Raw genomic sequence first — 16701 nt, 5'->3', positions numbered from 1 at the left:
TGGGGTTCATGCGGTTGATTCGTACTTAACCCTTTGATGGATTGTTGGCGATAGGTACGTTGTTGGATTGTTGGGGTAGGCCCCACCCCACTTTAGAAAAACACGTCTAAAAAGCTGGGAGTATGTTCAACTTTTATGAAATTTATTTTATTGGATAGTTCGAAGAATTCTGTACATGATGGTATTAAAGCATTTCCAATTTTAATAATTTTTTAGCATTTTATTGGCAAAAAATGCGACAAAATATTGGTTGAAAAATCGTCTTTTTTCAGTTTTTTTCTTCGCGTGGACTTAATTTTGTAAAATTCGTGAAACGAATTACAATATTGAATAGAGCACGTTATTCTGCACATTTTGATACCAAACTGAGGTCTATAATCGTTTTTTTTGGTTCCGAAAAAACTTCGTTTATCTAAGCCCTTTCTATACTTTTAACATAAACATATGGAAAAGTGTTGAGCAGGAAATCGATATTCCACATTTTTTTTGATTTCAGTATCTATAATTTATTTATTTTTATGTATTTTGATTAAAATTTCATTATTTGAAATAAATTTTTGGTCTCTCTTATCTGAAAAATTCAACAAAATTGACGTAATAAATCTGTTGATCTCCCTTTATTTGGAAGTGTTAGGATTAACATCACAATGCTCACAGTAGCTGCGCAGATGTTCATTGCAGCATGGCTTTCTACACTTTATGCAGCTAGATCTTACTTTTTTGTCACTTTTGTTACTTTTTGTGTTTTGATAGAGTGTGGCAAAAACTTAGTAGACATCGTTCTTCAGAAACGTGCTGCCAGTCCCCCGCAATCCCTTCCTTACACAGTAAGGAAAGCGATTGAATCAATGGGAACAGCGACGTCAGCCGAGCGGTCAGAAGCAAGCAAAAAAGAAAAACACATCTATAGAAGATGCGTCTTTTGTGGAAGAAAACGTGACAAAAAAGTAAGATCTAGCTGCATAAAGAGTAGAAAGCCATGCTGCAATGAACATCTGCGCAGCTACTGTATCATTGTGATGTTAATCCTAGCACTTCCCAATAATGGAAGATCAACAGATTTATTACGTCAATTTTGTTGAATTTTTCAGCTAGAAGAGACCTAAAATTTATTTCAAATAATGAAATTTTAATCAAAATACATAAAAATAAATAAATTATAGAAACTAAAATCAAAAAAATGTGGAATATCAATTTCCTGCTTAACACTTTTCCATATGTTTATGTTAAAAGTATAGAAAGGGCTTAGATAAACGAAGTCTTTACGGAACCAAAAAAAAGAATATAGACCTGAGTGTGGTATCAAAATGTGCAGAATAACGTGCTCTATTCAATAATGTAATTTTTTTCGCGAATTTTACAAAATTCAGTCCACGCGAAGAAAAAAACTGAAAAAAGACGATTTTTTAACCAAAATTTTGTCGCATTTTTTGCCAATAAAAGGCTTTAAAATTATTAAAATTGGAAATATTTTAATACCATCATGTACAGAATTCTTCGAACTATCCAATAAAATAAATTTAATAAAAATTGAACATACTCCCAGCTTTTTAGACGTGTTTTTCTAAAGTGGGGTGGGGCCTACCCCAACAATCCAACAACGTACCTTTTAAGTTTACGATGTTCTGTAGACCGAACAAAAAATCCTGGAACATTGAAATTTCTTTCAAAATATGTCTTATTGTTTCAAAAGAGATGTCACAAAGCTTCAGACTATAAAAATAAAAATTGACAGAATGCGACGAAAAGAAAACCCCCTGGGGTGGGCTCTACCCCAACAATCCATCAAAGGGTTAATAGCTTTCTGTTTGCAGTTTCATTGATTTCTGTACCACATTATATGACTTTTTTTTGCTGGAATGCAATTCTTTTATAGGCTTATTTCGTCCAGATTCCACATCAAGAATTTATTTCTTGGTTTTGTTTACTTTATTAATTTCACATTATATGATTTGATTGAAATTTTGTTTAATTGCATTGAAACTGAAATTTTCACCAAATAACATTGTTCATTTTTTTCTTAGAGATACTTTGATATATGTCAAAACAACTGCTACAAAAATAAATTAAAATGTAATTTTTTGTGTTCAAAAAATTTTTAATAAATACATCATTATCTTTCATTTACATTTTGAAGGCGTTTTTTGCAAATGATGAAAAGATGTAAATTCTGACAAATGCACTTCCAACAACAGAGCAAAATGCATAACTTTTGCCATTGTTTGTTGGGATCAGAATTCTAACTGTAAGCATTGATTGTAACATAACTGTACAGAGGGAAACTTTTTTATTAAGAAACGGATTTACCGGTGCTGCACCAAGATGTCTGCTATTCAGAGATACTTTTATATCATGCTCGCCATAATGACCAAGATCTATGCTTGCTAAACACTCTTGGAAAATTTTTAAAATAAGAACGCTGTCTTTCACTGGCTGACAAGCAAAAAGATTTTTTTCTTCTGTTGGTCAGCATGCACCTGCTAATTTTTGAAAAAAGACGTCTCATTATTAGTTTTTATTAAAAATTTTTAGGTAACAATGATGAAACAACTGACAAAATTATTTCCTGGATTGTTTTTTTGCTTCAGCGACTCCTGGATTTTTATACATGAGAAGCCAATCCCAATTTTTTAAATTAGATGCCAATGTGACAACTATTTCTTGAAATTGGTATTGAAATTGAATTTTTATCGCGCACGTGTTGTTGTTTTTTTAGCATTAAAATTCTTACTTATTGCATTACCTAAATTCACAGAAAATAACCCTTGAGAGCATATTGAATATTTTAAATCATACGAGTGGAAATACTTTTTAATTTTTATTACGTTTTGTTTATTATGAGTGAATTGTATTTTGCTTATTACAGTTGTATTTTGTATTAATTTGTTGTATGCTCAGTTGCCCCCAGCTGTATGTTCATTGTTAAATGATAGAAGATGACTTTTTAATGCTGACCTCAAAAGTATTGAATTCCTTGTAAATATAATAATAAATCTTATTTCAGAACTATCGTAAAATGCAAGCTAAAATATGTTTAAACATTAATATTATTTTCGCAGTATTAAATATATAATTTAATTCATTTACATTTAATTTGAAGCTTGGAAGAATATACGTTAGGAAAAAACATGAAAAATACTTTTCATGCCAATAAAATAAAGAAAACTGATACAATCTCATGCGAGCAAAAATTTGTCCTAGATTACAATAAATATTCAAAATAAAGATTAAAAAAATTTTTATTACTTAAAGCAAGCATCAGTAATAGAAACGATGAGTGCATACTAAATATGGTAGATCCTGCAGTAATACTTATCTTTCATTGACTGATATTGAAAATCTATTTATTAAATAGCACATTGCAATTTATTGTGATAAAACAATAATATTTTCTTCTTTTAAATATTTAATTTAGTTCTGCTTGCGGCTATTATTCAACATTAAAATAGAAGAAGCATATTGACTTTTATTGAAGTACAAAATCTCATTTTATTTGTTATATGCATTTAATATAATATTTATTCATTATAATAAGCTAACATTCTAATGGATTATTCCATTGTAATTACTGATAATTTCATCGAAAATTAAAAGCATTTCAATTTAAAATATATTTTAATTATTGAACTTCACAGTCTTACAGTTTCTCTTTAATCTTCCTGTTATTTCAACGGCATCTATTTATTTTATGTTTACTTACTATTAAAGCGCAATTAATTAGGTTATTTTTGGACATGTTGGAAAAATTTATCTTTTCAAAATGTAATCTATCATTCAAAGTGCAAAAATGTGCAACCATAAAATAAAATAAATTTGCACCTTTAGTAATTGTATATAGTTATTTGGTTTTAGATATATTTTTTCATATTTTTTGTTTAATTATCAGAGGCATATCATTTTTTATGCTTTGAAATAATTAGTCTTATTTTCATAGTTGATATTCTTAAGCCATGCATAATAAATGAAATTTACTGCTTGCTTTATTAGGTCTTATCCTTTTTTGCAGTTACTTTTTTACTATTTGTAATTGCTTTTGTTTCATGCAATGTTATTTTATAATTAATTTTAAAAATGCAAATTAAAATTTTCTTTTCACAAACATTACTTTTAGCAAATGAACTATTTTTTGTTTCAGTTGCAGATAAACATATAGATAATCAATAAGCGTCTGAATAAAAGCTTGTCTGTTTAATTATTTGCTATTTGTGGAATTTCAAAATTCTTTAATGTTTAATAAATGAAACTTTATGAAATATTCAAATGATAATTTATTGAAATTATCATGTAACATCAGAAATATAGGTTTCAAATGTGAATTTGAAATTATGAATCGAATTTTTCGACTTTCTACTAAATGCAAGTATAATGAATTGTGACAAAATATTTCTTTGCATTGTAACTTTAATTTAGCACTTTGAATTAACATTTGACAAAAAGTAAAAAGTGGATCACTTTATGCCGGTGTTTTTAGAATTCAAATTAGAGCATAGAACTAAGTTTTTATTTTGCTATCAAAGCAAATATATCATTTCTGACAAAATAACAAACTAATGTAGATATTCATTTATTAACATCAAATGTTTGATTTATTGTATGAAGTTTTTGAAATAAATTATTACACAAATTTTTGAATCTTCAAAATTTGCAATTAATATCGAATCAATGAATGCAATTTTTAACATGATACAGTGATTTTCTCACTTTGATTTTAAATCACATTTTGCTCTATACTGCACAAGCATTTCTCGACTTTATTAAGTACATCTATGTCTGACAGGAAGTGAAATATTTTTTGTGAAACTGCAGAAATAATATTTGCTATTTTGTGATCAACATTTTTGTTAAATACAAAAATTTTCAAAACATATCTAAGATAATAGTAGCATTGAATGATGATGCTTAATTTATGTTCTATATTATAATCAATGCGTTGCATTCAATTGAAATAACTGCTGTCTGTTAAAATAACGAAAGTTTAAACATTGTATGTATTATCAAATATTTTTGAATAGACAAAATTTTATTATGTATATTTGAATTCATTTATTTATTATGCAGCCTAAAGTAACAATAGTTTAATAATTTAATAAAATTTTATAAAGATGCACAAATGTTTTGTGTTTTTTCGAGATTTTATATGAGTTTGGGGATTTGTGTTTCATTTATCAAGTTTTTACGTTTGATAAATGACCTAAATTTTCAGAAATAAGTTACTTTCAAAATTAGCAATAGCAAATAATTTTCTTTGTCATAAAATGTTAAACTAGTTTTTATTAACGGTGAATTATGAATTTTTTTATTTTCTATTTTCACATACACACACACATATATATATGTATATATCATCGATTTTTCAAACTTTAATTATATTTGAAAGAAACACATTTTTGAAATTAATTTCAAATGTATAATAAATAATTTATTTTAAAAAAACTTCATAAAAATGATCAGTTTATTTTTTTAATGTATAAAAAATTAAACTGGAATAAAGAATTTATTGTTGATTTATTTAATATTTAAAATAATTATCTTTTCAATGAGATATTAATTTAATGATGCGTAGAGTTGTGAATGCAACAAAGTTAAATATTGCAATTTTGATTTTTTTTCGACTATTGATTAGATAAATAATATCAAAAAAAAATAAACAGAACGAAAAGCCCAAAAAAAAGTCACTTGATACAGATAATTTGAAAAGCAAGATAGATGGATTTGATTGGGTATGGTATTGTAGTGATGACGGCTAAAATAAGAAGGAAATAATGAAAGTAGAAAAAATGGCCTACATAGATAGCTTTAAATGAACAAGTGTAAATTTTGTGAGAATTTTTTAACCAGTTTAAAGAGTATCCCAAAGTTTTGGGTGATGCAACATTAAATAGTGTTTAAAACAGAGAGGTGACACGGTAGACCAATCACTAATTTGACGAAAATCATTCGCTAAAGGATAATTGAAGAACGGTTGCCCTGTCACTTTCTTTTGTCGTTTTCTCAGATCAACGCAAACTGGAATAGTCAGGTTAGTAAGTCACTTAGTTAACTAATTTCTTTCTTTTGAAGTATTTATATATGCTGGTGCAGTTCTAAGTTTTAATATTATTACTAATAGTGCTCATTTTCAATATATGCTTTACTGAACTGAACAACTTTTTGCTCTTTTGCTCTTCGCTTTTCTATATACGGCCGGTAGTAGGTATTCCAAGAAGAACAATTACACCAGTTGAAATTTCTTCTCACACACCTGCATAGTTTGCTCTAATTATAGATCGAGTTATTGTTGTCTGTTCCGGTATTTTGTAATCTTTATTCCAAATGAATGCTTTTCACTATTAGACTGTGACTATTTGCCAACTTTACAAAAGTTATAGACAAATAATCATCATTCGTGTTCAACAATCTACAATCAATTCAGTTCTGTATCACTCCTATTATTATAATATACTTAACTTTTAGTTGGATGCCTTACAATATTGCTGCCATGCATACTGCCATGGGGATAATTAGCAACAGGCAGCTGTTAATAATTGCTCTTCTCCAATTGACTTTCTCCATACTAGTATCTACGTCGGATTCTTTGTCTATGAATCAAATTAAACAAATAATAACTAGTCATCCAAATTACTGTAAGAAAATTCTTTTTATCCCTTTTTATTTTTTAAAATAAATTTACATTTCAAGGCTTATCACCAATGGGTAAGGCATGGATTTTCACTGAAGATGCCTCGTGTGGAAACAAAAAGTGCAAAGCACCTTATCAACTTTGCACAATTTCATACATTGCTAAAGGATCTGAAGAACTGCACTATGACTGTTCTAAAGGTTTGTACTTCTTTTTCAAAGAATAAAAATAATTATCATTTATTACATTAATATTTCTCTTTTTTTTTTTAAATATTTGAAGTTCCTGAAAGTTGCCTTTCATTAATACGTTCCATTAAAAAAAAGACACTGGCTGCCAAACAGCGAGACCATCCTTTGCGTGATATTCCCGTGCAACAAGAATCTGAAGCCGTAAGCATTTCACAATTTTCATTCCAAAAAAGCAATAATTCAAATTATTATTGAAAAAAGAAAGAAAAAAGCAAAACACAAACAACATGTATATTTTTTTTAATTAACTGTTATTTACAATTATTGGGCTTTAAACAAGTTTTCCATTTTTGCATGCAATTATTTAGCAGTTTTTAAAGTAAAAAAAGTAGTGGAAAAGATGCAAAAAAATACTAGATTATGTCCAAATTTTGCATGATCTTTATAAAAACCATTGTTCTAAGATTAATTTAGTGATTGTGATAATAATGTACATTTGCATAATTGAAGTAGTAATTACTTTTATATTAATTAATTTAGAAAAAAACTAAAATGAATGCATAAAACAGTTTGCACAGTTTGGATTGTTTGTATTTTCAAAACTCTTTTCTGTAAATTGTGAATGAAAATTTGCAAACCGCTGTAATTAGAATGATGAATTTGATAAGTGACTTGACACAGCTCTATAACAGACACTCCTTTGTCAATTGTCCTTTGGCAATGATGATAGATTATCAAGTGATGGTGATCTGATAAAAAGATGACTAATTGATAAAATATGTTCCTCTGTGCATGTTTTTGCTTTCAGCATTTTTGTATTTTTATTTTACAAGTTAAATCTAATAAAATGAGAATATAAGCCTTTTATTTTAATATTTTAAAATTATACACAAACATTTAATTTAGCATTCATTATTTTAATAATAAAGTTGCATAAAGCTGAAACATTTGTGCAAACCTTGAAACTTATTCGACTCTGTTTTTTATATATTATTAAAAATAACCTTTTATTCTAAATAAATTTTTCTTATTTAAATTCTTTAAATAAATAAGCTTTTTAAATTTTTAAATTTTTAAATAAATAAAAATATAAGTATAAAAGTAAAGTCAGCATGCTTCTGCTGTCAGATAACACAATTACGTATTAGAAATATATTGATGCAAACGGTACATTTATTGCACAAATTATCAAATTTTAATATTTGTTATACTTGTTTTGTATTGATCATATATATATATATCGACTTTTATCTAGTTAAATCAGCTGTTAAACCTTGACATGACAATCGTTTTTGGTATTGGTCTTTAACCTTCTTGATCTTTTCATTTGATAATATTTTGTGTCATTAGAGACACAACTCGTGGTATTATTGCTATTTATTTTTATTGCAATAGTTTTAATGGAATTTCTTTTGTAATGTGAACGTTTGATTTATCAAATGTTTCCTATAGAAAATAATTTAAATTTATCGTAGTCATCCAAGATTTTATTATTATACATTTTGTAAAAAATAGCTGTTTTGTTTTGAAATATGTATTTCATGAAATGTCAAATTTAAATTTAAAAAACTGATTGACGTATCATCACAAAAAAAACTAAAGCGTTTTAAAATTGAAGTTGTCATTAAGCAGCAAAAATTAATTTTGCAGATTTTTATTAAAAGAATAGAAATTTTCAGACTGACGCAGACGAAACAAGTGAAGCTGCAAGTAATGGAGAAAAAGAAGATTCCTCTTGCGATAATTCTGCGGCATTAAGCATATCGCAACAGTCGTTTCCTTTCTGGGGCTCAATAATTATTGCGCCAGTTGCAGGTAAACTTTTTTTGTTAACGACTTTTAGCAACGCTCGAAATGATTAATTTTCTCTTTTCAAATTTAAATGCACATTAAAAGGTTTAAATTAATATCAATTGTTAAGGATGTTTCAATGGACATAACATGTGCTGCGAATGGGCATCTAAAGGAGAATGCAATCGCAATCCAGTGATGATGAAATCTTTGTGCAAGCAAGCTTGTGGTACATGCAGCTGTCAAGGTAATAATATATGCAACAATAAAATTTTATAAATAGACTTTTTCGTTATTTTTAGCGGATGAAATTTTGCTCTGCAAACCAGTTGTAAATACTATTTCTTGTCTGCCACCGAAAAAGACGTCAGGGTGTAAACCAAAGAAACCAAAAGTTGCACCAACAACTACCGCTTTACCTGAATCCCCAGCAGGTGATTCTGAAGAATCATTAGTTGTTATTGATGTAGAAGAGCCGTTAATCATTTCTGAAGAAGTCGAAAAAGCTACAGATACTGAACAGCCACCTGCTGAATCAGTTTCTGTAGAAGTTCCTGAGGAAGTTGTCAGCCAAGAACTGCCCACTGTTGAGGAAACTGAAGTTGCTGAAACAACTTCTGCATATGTAACGGAAAAAACTGAAACTGCTGTAGAAGAAGTAGTAACAACTGTCAAAAAAGAAGAGGAAGAAGAAGAAGAAGAAGAAGAACAGTTATCAACAGAAACTGCTATAGCAGTATCTGAAGAGGAAGAAGCACCATCAGAAGAAGTGAAAGTTGAAACAACAGAGGCACCTGCTGAAGCTGAAATATCAACAGAAACTGTTGAGAAAGTTGTAAAAGAAACTGTAGAAGAAGTTTCACCAGCAGAAATAACTGATATAACTCCAGAAATAAGAACTGAAGAAATAGAAGCTGAGCCAATTTCTGAAGGAGAAGCAGTTGAAGAAGAGCAGCCGGAAGAAATAGAAAAAGAGCCAATGGAAATTCCTTCTGAAGTCCCATCTGAAGCCCCTCCTGAAGTTCTACCTGAAATCCCTTCTGAAGTCTCATCTGAAGCCCCTTCTGAAACAACACTAAGCATAACTTGCGCAGAACCAGAAAAAGAGATCGCTGAAGTAGAAACAACAGAAAAAGTTTCTGAGCAGCCAGAAGTTACAACTGAAACTTCACCTTCTGAAATTTCTGAAGTTGAAGAAGAACCGCAAACTACAATTTCAGAAGCTGCTGAAACAACTGAAACTGAATCTACAGAAGCACCTGAAATTATAACTGAAGCTGCTATGGAAGCTGAAATTGAAACAGAAGTTACTGAAACACCTCAGGCCTTTCCAGAAACCACTGAAACAGAAATTACTCCAGAAGTTATGGCTACTACAGAAATGCCATCAACTGTAACTGAAGAAGTGACAGAACCAGAAGTAATTTCAACTGAAATTCCTGCAACTACTGAGCAGCCAATTTCAAGTAGAATAACACCACAAGCACCATATCCAACTGGACCTCCGGTAACAGAGACAGTTCCACAAAGCTATCCTACTACAACACCCCAACCTCCAGGATATGAAACTACAACTAGTCGACCAATATATACTAGGTATGGACCTCCAGCTGGAATGCAAGATACGTGCCCAGATTTGCTTATCACTTGTGCCTTCTGGGCTAGCCAAGGTGAATGCAGCAAAAATCCATACTGGATGAAGCCAAACTGCCAGAAATCTTGCAATTCATGTGGTGCAACTGTTTCCTCAGTAGATTCACCTTCACCCAAGCCAGGTAATTTATTGATGTATTAAATTGTTACAAATCATTTAAAAATTAATCTTAATTTTAAAATTGAAAAATTTATAACGGCTTAGTTTTATTTTATTATTTTATTTCATGTTTTTTATGAAAAGTAATTGTGATATTCAAATTAGTTGGACCGTCACTGAATGTAAGTGATTTTCAGGATGCGTTAACAGTCATGAGCTGTGCCAGTTCTGGAAATCACTTGGAGAGTGCATATCAAACAGAATGTACATGGCAAGCAATTGCCCACTTTCATGCAACACATGTGGAATGCAGTCAGCTCCAGTGCCTGGTGGTCCTGTTATGGCTTACGGTCGTTGAAACTACTTCTGCTAAAGTTTGCCAATCAAATTTACCGCTCATCATTTTATTTATCTAAAAATATATCCTCTGTAACTTCTGAACGATTTTTATACGGTTATATTTTGTGTCGACTTATTCGTCTGATATTATCCTTGTCAACAATAACATTGTAGTTAATTCCCGCCAACTTTAATATGTGTTCTCGCTATTTATTCGTTAAACAAATAGTTGTGCTTACTTTTTGAACATTAGAAATCATTCTTCCTCAGCTTAGAATCATTGTTTTTTCATACTGTTTATTTTACATTTTTACATTAGTATCAAGCAAAATAAAACATTTATATGTTTTTTGATTTGTATAAATATATATTTTTTAACTGTGAAGAACCTTTTTAAAATAAATGAAAAATTTGAAAAATCAGAAAATTTTGAATAAATGAGCTAAAATAAAGAAATTATCATATCTTAAACACTAATAATTTCAATTTGTGTATGTGTATGTGTATGTTTTTTGCACATGCTTTCTAATTTCAGACGTATCAATTCTCTGTAATTTACGCTGTTCTTTTTGTAATTTTGTATACGGTGAATTCATTTTATTCTTTTCAAGAAGTTCATCAAAAATATGCTTCACAATTTTCAGTAATTTATTAACTTTTCAATGAAAGTTGAAGTCTGAAAAACAAATAATAAAATAATTATAATGAATGATAAAATTAGAAATCAATGGTCTACCATTTAAATAAAAAGAATGAGCAGTTGCACAATTATCTCATGATACTTAAAACGAACCACATTTTACTGACATCATTTAACAGTTTAATGCATTATTAATGCTACATGTCAACATTAATTAAATATATGAAATATCAGTGAAAGTTCAATGTTGAATTAATGCAAAATATGCAATAAGTAATTAACTAAGTAATTTATCAGTAGAAGTAAATAACGTACAAATTTCATCTTATTTTAATGCAATAACTTATATTATCACATGTTTTAAATTAGTTGAATATCTCGTGAATAGCAAGTTAAATAATTCACGTTTTTATTAAATAACTTTAAACACTGAAAAAATGAAATAATGTACAACATTTCAAATGATATGATTTTTATAATAGCGTTAAAAATTTTATAGAACATTACAATATTGAACTTCCAACAGTTCACGTTAAGAAATGCTCTATTTTTATTGTATATTAAACTTTTATAGTCTAAAATATTACCTCGCGTTGAAATTAACAAAAGCAAATTTAAGTCAAGCATTTCAAGCTAATATATATACAGTAACGCTAACTATAAAATTATTTTAATTATTTCTAAATTTATTTTGAATTTCATTATGTAATTTCATTTATGATAAAATAATATGCACTGCGTGATTACTGCATTATTTATTAATTTAAGAATCAAATACAATCTATTCAATCGTAATGAACGGCTAATATTATATTATTTTGCGCGCGCACACACACACACACACACACACACACACACACACATATATATATATATATATAGATTTATTTATTTATTTATATTTATATTTATATATATATTTATTTAGATGCATGCAAATCAAAGAATTAACCTTGAATCATTGTCATAATTTTTTGAAAGGAAGGAATTCTCAGACATATTCTACTTATGAGTAATATTTTAATTTGCATACTGAATTCAGCTAGTTGCTTTCTAATTTTTTAGTTAATACAATAAACTACGTGATCGATATGATTATTTTTCATTTTAAATATTTGGTTTTTAATTCAGTTTTTATTTTATTTCATTGAAGAATTGAATTTTTTGAAATGCTACTGTTGTATTATCATTGATGCAATATTTGCATTCTTACAACTAAATTTTCTCTTCTTAGGACAACTTTCATATAGGGTAGTGGCTAGCAGTTATGGTTATTTAAGAAATTATAGCTCTGTTTGGTTTTTGATCATGACTTATTCATGATAAAATGGAAAATTTTTATTTAAACAGCAACGCAGCATGTTTCACTGTTCGCTTGAAAATAAATTGCAATTTAAATTTGCACCACTTGCCCTAGAATACTTTTGATAAAAGTTTTTTATAGAAGCAAATTGTCTTTGAAATTTGAAAACTTGTTCCATTATAAATTAATGTAAAACACATGGTAATTTTTTTGCTCAAATAAGAACATGCGTTTAATCATGCGAAAATGTCAACGCGTGAAAAATAGATTTTAACGATATATATTCAGAAAGTACAGTAAAAGAAAGCCCTATTAAACCATTGTCAATGCGTACTATAATAATATAGAAAATTTGAATTATTATTCAGAATATACTATAGAAGGATAAGTATAACATGAAGTTTCATTAGCAAATGCTCAATGCTATTTGTTCAGAAGTAGAATAAAGAATTGATTAGTCATAATCAAAATTATAGTTGTATTATCATGAATAACCTATAGCCTTTTTATACTTAGCATACATATATTGAACAACACCTTTCCTCAAAAAGCGGTAAGGCAACATGTTTTATCACTGCATGTATGCATGCTGTGACACTTCTACACGCTCTAGTTAAAAATGTTCTTACATTTCTAAAACTTTGAACAACAAGCGTACATAAAAGCGCACTTTTAACATCCTTACTGCAATACAAAATTAAACTGATAATTGGGTTCAAATCAGTGATTATGGGAAAGCTTTTAGTATTCATTGCATTTCTTCTTCCTTACTTCACGTGTATTTGTGAAACTGTAGAAATCACTTTTGCAGCACAAGAAGAAAATCTTTTGTTTCAATATGTAAAATACATCTTAGAAACATATCCAAAAGAATGTGAGCGCTAACTTCATTATTTTATTATACTTTATGAATTTTTTAAGATATTTTTTAATTAGGTGCACCAGAACCAGGGAAAAAATGGGTAACAGATAAAATTTCTTCTAAATGTGGTCATTTTACATGCAAAGTGCCACAGTTTTGGTGCAGCACTTTGGATGAAACTACTGAAGAGTCCAAAAATGCTTCCGTCTATCAATGCATTCAGCGTGAGTACTGATCTTTGCATCATTGCATTTGCAATTTGAAATATCACCAAATTGTATATTTGAAAATTTTTTATTTTTAATTGCTTAAATCAATAATGTTTTGGCTAAAATGTTAATTAATTAAATATGATAGTATTTTTGAAAAAAATCAAAAAATTTGTGCTGAAACATTTGTCAAATATTCAGTAATGTTTTAAAATAAAGATAATGCTAATAACAGTATGCATCAAAAATTAATTATCAAATTCAAAAGCAACTTTTTTACAGATTTCTATTAAAAATTTTGTTTTCATTTGTTAAAAAATCCTAAAAATAAAATATAATAGCCAATAATAAAATGAAATAATTGAAGAGAACAAAGTATATATATTATTATTTATATAATTATCACTGCTACTAAATAATTCAGTTAATTTATTAATTAATTTACTTATCTATTGAAAATACATTCATTTTATTATCAAAGAAAGATGGAGAGAAATGATGCAAAAATTAAATTTCAAAAAATATTCTCATAGTTCACATAATTAACAAATTTGAATGATTAACAATTTTTTCATTGCCTTCAGCTTACGATAACTACAAGAGAGCATTCAAAATGTTAGCTAATAAAAGTTTGTAAAGGAAATGTTTTTTCAGTTAAAGAAAGCTGTGTAATACTTCTTGACAATGCTGTATTACCAACAAAATCAGTCCGCCCGGAATCTTCAATAATAATGGCAAAAAAGGATCAAGATATCACCAAGCCACAATTAGCTACCATGACAAAAAACAAAATGGCTGATAAAAATGAAGATTCATTTTGGAAAAACATATTTTTTGGAGAAAAGGATTTAAAATTGGCAGCTAAATTGACAGGTCTGAATATTGCAGAAGAAGAATCTCTGTTGCCTCCGTTACAAGAGACTTTTATTTTAAACAATAGCAATAACAATAAAAGCAGTGCTACACATGCAGTGCAATCGGATGCTGCTGATTTAATTAATAAAAAACCAATTTTGGGTAGAGAAAACATTTCAAAAAGCACAAAGTTCAATGAAACTGACTATACAGACTCGAAGCTGCTAGATTTTTTATTTGTATTCAGCGATACCCATCGAAATTTCCTTTCTAAAAAAAATGAGATAAACACTCTTCAATGTACAGATAAACACATCAAATGTTTATTTTGGAGTTTGATTGGTGAATGTGATAAGAATCCGTTTTGGATGTTGCCTAATTGCCAAAAATCATGTTTCTCTTGTGGAATGACAGTTGCTGACGTGAATACACCTTCTCCAATAATTGGTAAGTTGACTGCTTTATTACCTTAATTTTCACCAATTCTTCATAATTAATTAATAATTAACGCATTGCTCAGAGCATCACACTAAATTAGCTGTATATTTGCTTTTATTAATTATATTTTGGAATGAATCTGCTCATGCAGCTGCTAAATGTGTTACGTTAATAGTCTACGTTATTTTCATTTCAATACTGTAATAAAATATTATATGTATACTCGTGTAGAAAAAATATGCATTATTATTTAGGCTGCAAAAATAATGACGAATTATGTCAGTTTTGGGCCTCAGTCGGTGAATGCAAAAGCAATCCAACTTGGATGGGACTACATTGCCGATTATCCTGCAACACATGCTTTCCAAAAGCATAAATATCGATTTAAAAAACTTATATTCACTATACATACTAATGTGCTTTTTTCAAGTCAATAATATATCAAATAATTCACGATATAATAAAAATCTACCTTTCATAAAACACTGCCTTTGCATTGCATTTGATCACTTCTAATGTCAAAAAATAATTTTCAATAAAACATTCATCCTTTCTAATTCAATTTTTTTCGTATGCATAAAAATTTATGAATTTTTAATATACATTATATATATAACATTGTGCAATTTTTTAATTTAATGTAATATTTAAGAAGCTCATAATAAAAATAATTTAAACTGTGGCTTATTTCATGGGCAGATGTAAAAAATGGCATAGCTGAAATTTTGAAAAATAATACGGTAACATTGAACATGAAACAAATTCAAATCTGAAAAATGAAAATAAACTGACAGTAAATAGTACATTGTCGGTTTTAGTGTACTGTAAGAAAAATGATGAAAAAACTCATATTGAAAAGAGAGTTTTAATCATAATCTTAAATGTACAGTAATTGAAAATCTGTTCGTTTGCAACTTTTTCCTTGTTTACTAAACAGCATATAGCAAAGTAAATGTTACTATTTACATTTCATTTTAATAATATAAATAAATATTATGATTTGTTCGTGATTGTAGGTATACATTTAGAACATAATGAATAAATAAAGTAATGCAATTAACAATAATTGAAATAGCAGGGCGCAGTTGTTAAATCATTATTAACTTGGTAAGCTGTAAATTTTGATTTGTATAAAATATTTTTGCAAAAGCATTGAGATGTTATTTTTAAAATGAGCATTATTTTTAAATTTTGTTTAAATTGACGTCAACGTGTATATTAATAATCTAATTAATAAGTTTACTTGATACTGTAAACATTTAAATAATGTTTTTTTGAAATTTATAATTCGAATGTGCTTTGCAAATTTATATTGTCTGCATTCTTTTAAATGGTGCTAAAATTGGTATCTAAGCAGTTACAGAAGAAATAATTGTTTTGTTGTCATCGTTTCGTTTCACTTCAGGTGCATTTAAGCAATAAAATGTGCAAGTGATGAAATTGTTTTTCCACGGTCACGGTCATAATTATTCTACGTACTATTTATTTAAAAAGGGAACATTCAAAAATAAAATTATTGATTTTCTTAAGATAAGCAGATAATAAGCTGTTATTAACTTTTTGTGGAACATAAATTACAAATAATTAAATATGTCATTTCGATCTATATTTCAGTTTGCATTATATTGCATAGTTAATTACTGATATGAATATTGCAAAAATCAAAACGATTACAAAAATGTCATTGGGAATTTTTGTAAC

At 28.2% G+C, this 16701-nt stretch overlaps 2 protein-coding genes across 2 annotated transcripts; both read left to right on the top strand.

The window, feature by feature from the left end:
- Positions 1–647: 647 nt before the first annotated feature.
- On the top strand, positions 648–2634 carry Tsp_05188 (hypothetical protein). Its single transcript, XM_003369730.1, has 2 exons — positions 648–947; positions 2533–2634. The coding sequence occupies exons 1-2, from the start codon at positions 648–650 to the stop codon at positions 2632–2634; spliced, it is 402 nt and encodes a 133-aa protein (XP_003369778.1).
- A 656-nt stretch (positions 2635–3290) lies between these two features.
- Tsp_05187 (putative ShTK domain protein) lies at positions 3291–15437 on the top strand. Its single transcript, XM_003369729.1, has 18 exons — positions 3291–3305; positions 5652–5720; positions 5958–6019; positions 6454–6608; positions 6679–6819; positions 6902–7011; positions 7918–7977; positions 8490–8625; positions 8732–8848; positions 8904–10376; positions 10520–10728; positions 11833–11864; positions 11908–11980; positions 12465–12603; positions 13573–13722; positions 14362–15009; positions 15083–15180; positions 15255–15437. Exons 1-18 carry the CDS (start codon positions 3291–3293, stop codon positions 15435–15437), a joined length of 3870 nt encoding a protein of 1289 aa, XP_003369777.1.
- The last annotated feature ends 1264 nt before the right edge of the window (positions 15438–16701 follow it).

Source organism: Trichinella spiralis (genome assembly GCF_000181795.1).
Source record: "Trichinella spiralis strain ISS 195 chromosome Unknown Scfld1557, whole genome shotgun sequence".
NCBI lineage: Eukaryota > Metazoa > Nematoda > Enoplea > Trichinellida > Trichinellidae > Trichinella > Trichinella spiralis.
The sequence above is the reverse complement of the archived record's forward strand: the minus strand, read 5'-3'. Positions and strand labels throughout refer to the sequence as shown.

Bases quoted from the DNA above. Each gene is read 5' to 3' on its own strand.
- Tsp_05188 (XM_003369730.1), top strand. From the start codon at position 648: ATGCTCACAGTAGCTGCGCAGATGTTCATTGCAGCATGGCTTTCTACA. The intron at 948-2,532 runs GTAAGATCTAGC...AAAAATTTTTAG, and splicing joins GAAGAAAACGTGACAAAAAA to GTAACAATGATGAAACAACT.
- Tsp_05187 (XM_003369729.1), top strand. The intron at 6,609-6,678 runs GTCATCCAAATT...TTACATTTCAAG, and splicing joins AATTAAACAAATAATAACTA to GCTTATCACCAATGGGTAAG. The intron at 8,849-8,903 runs GTAATAATATAT...CGTTATTTTTAG, and splicing joins TGGTACATGCAGCTGTCAAG to CGGATGAAATTTTGCTCTGC.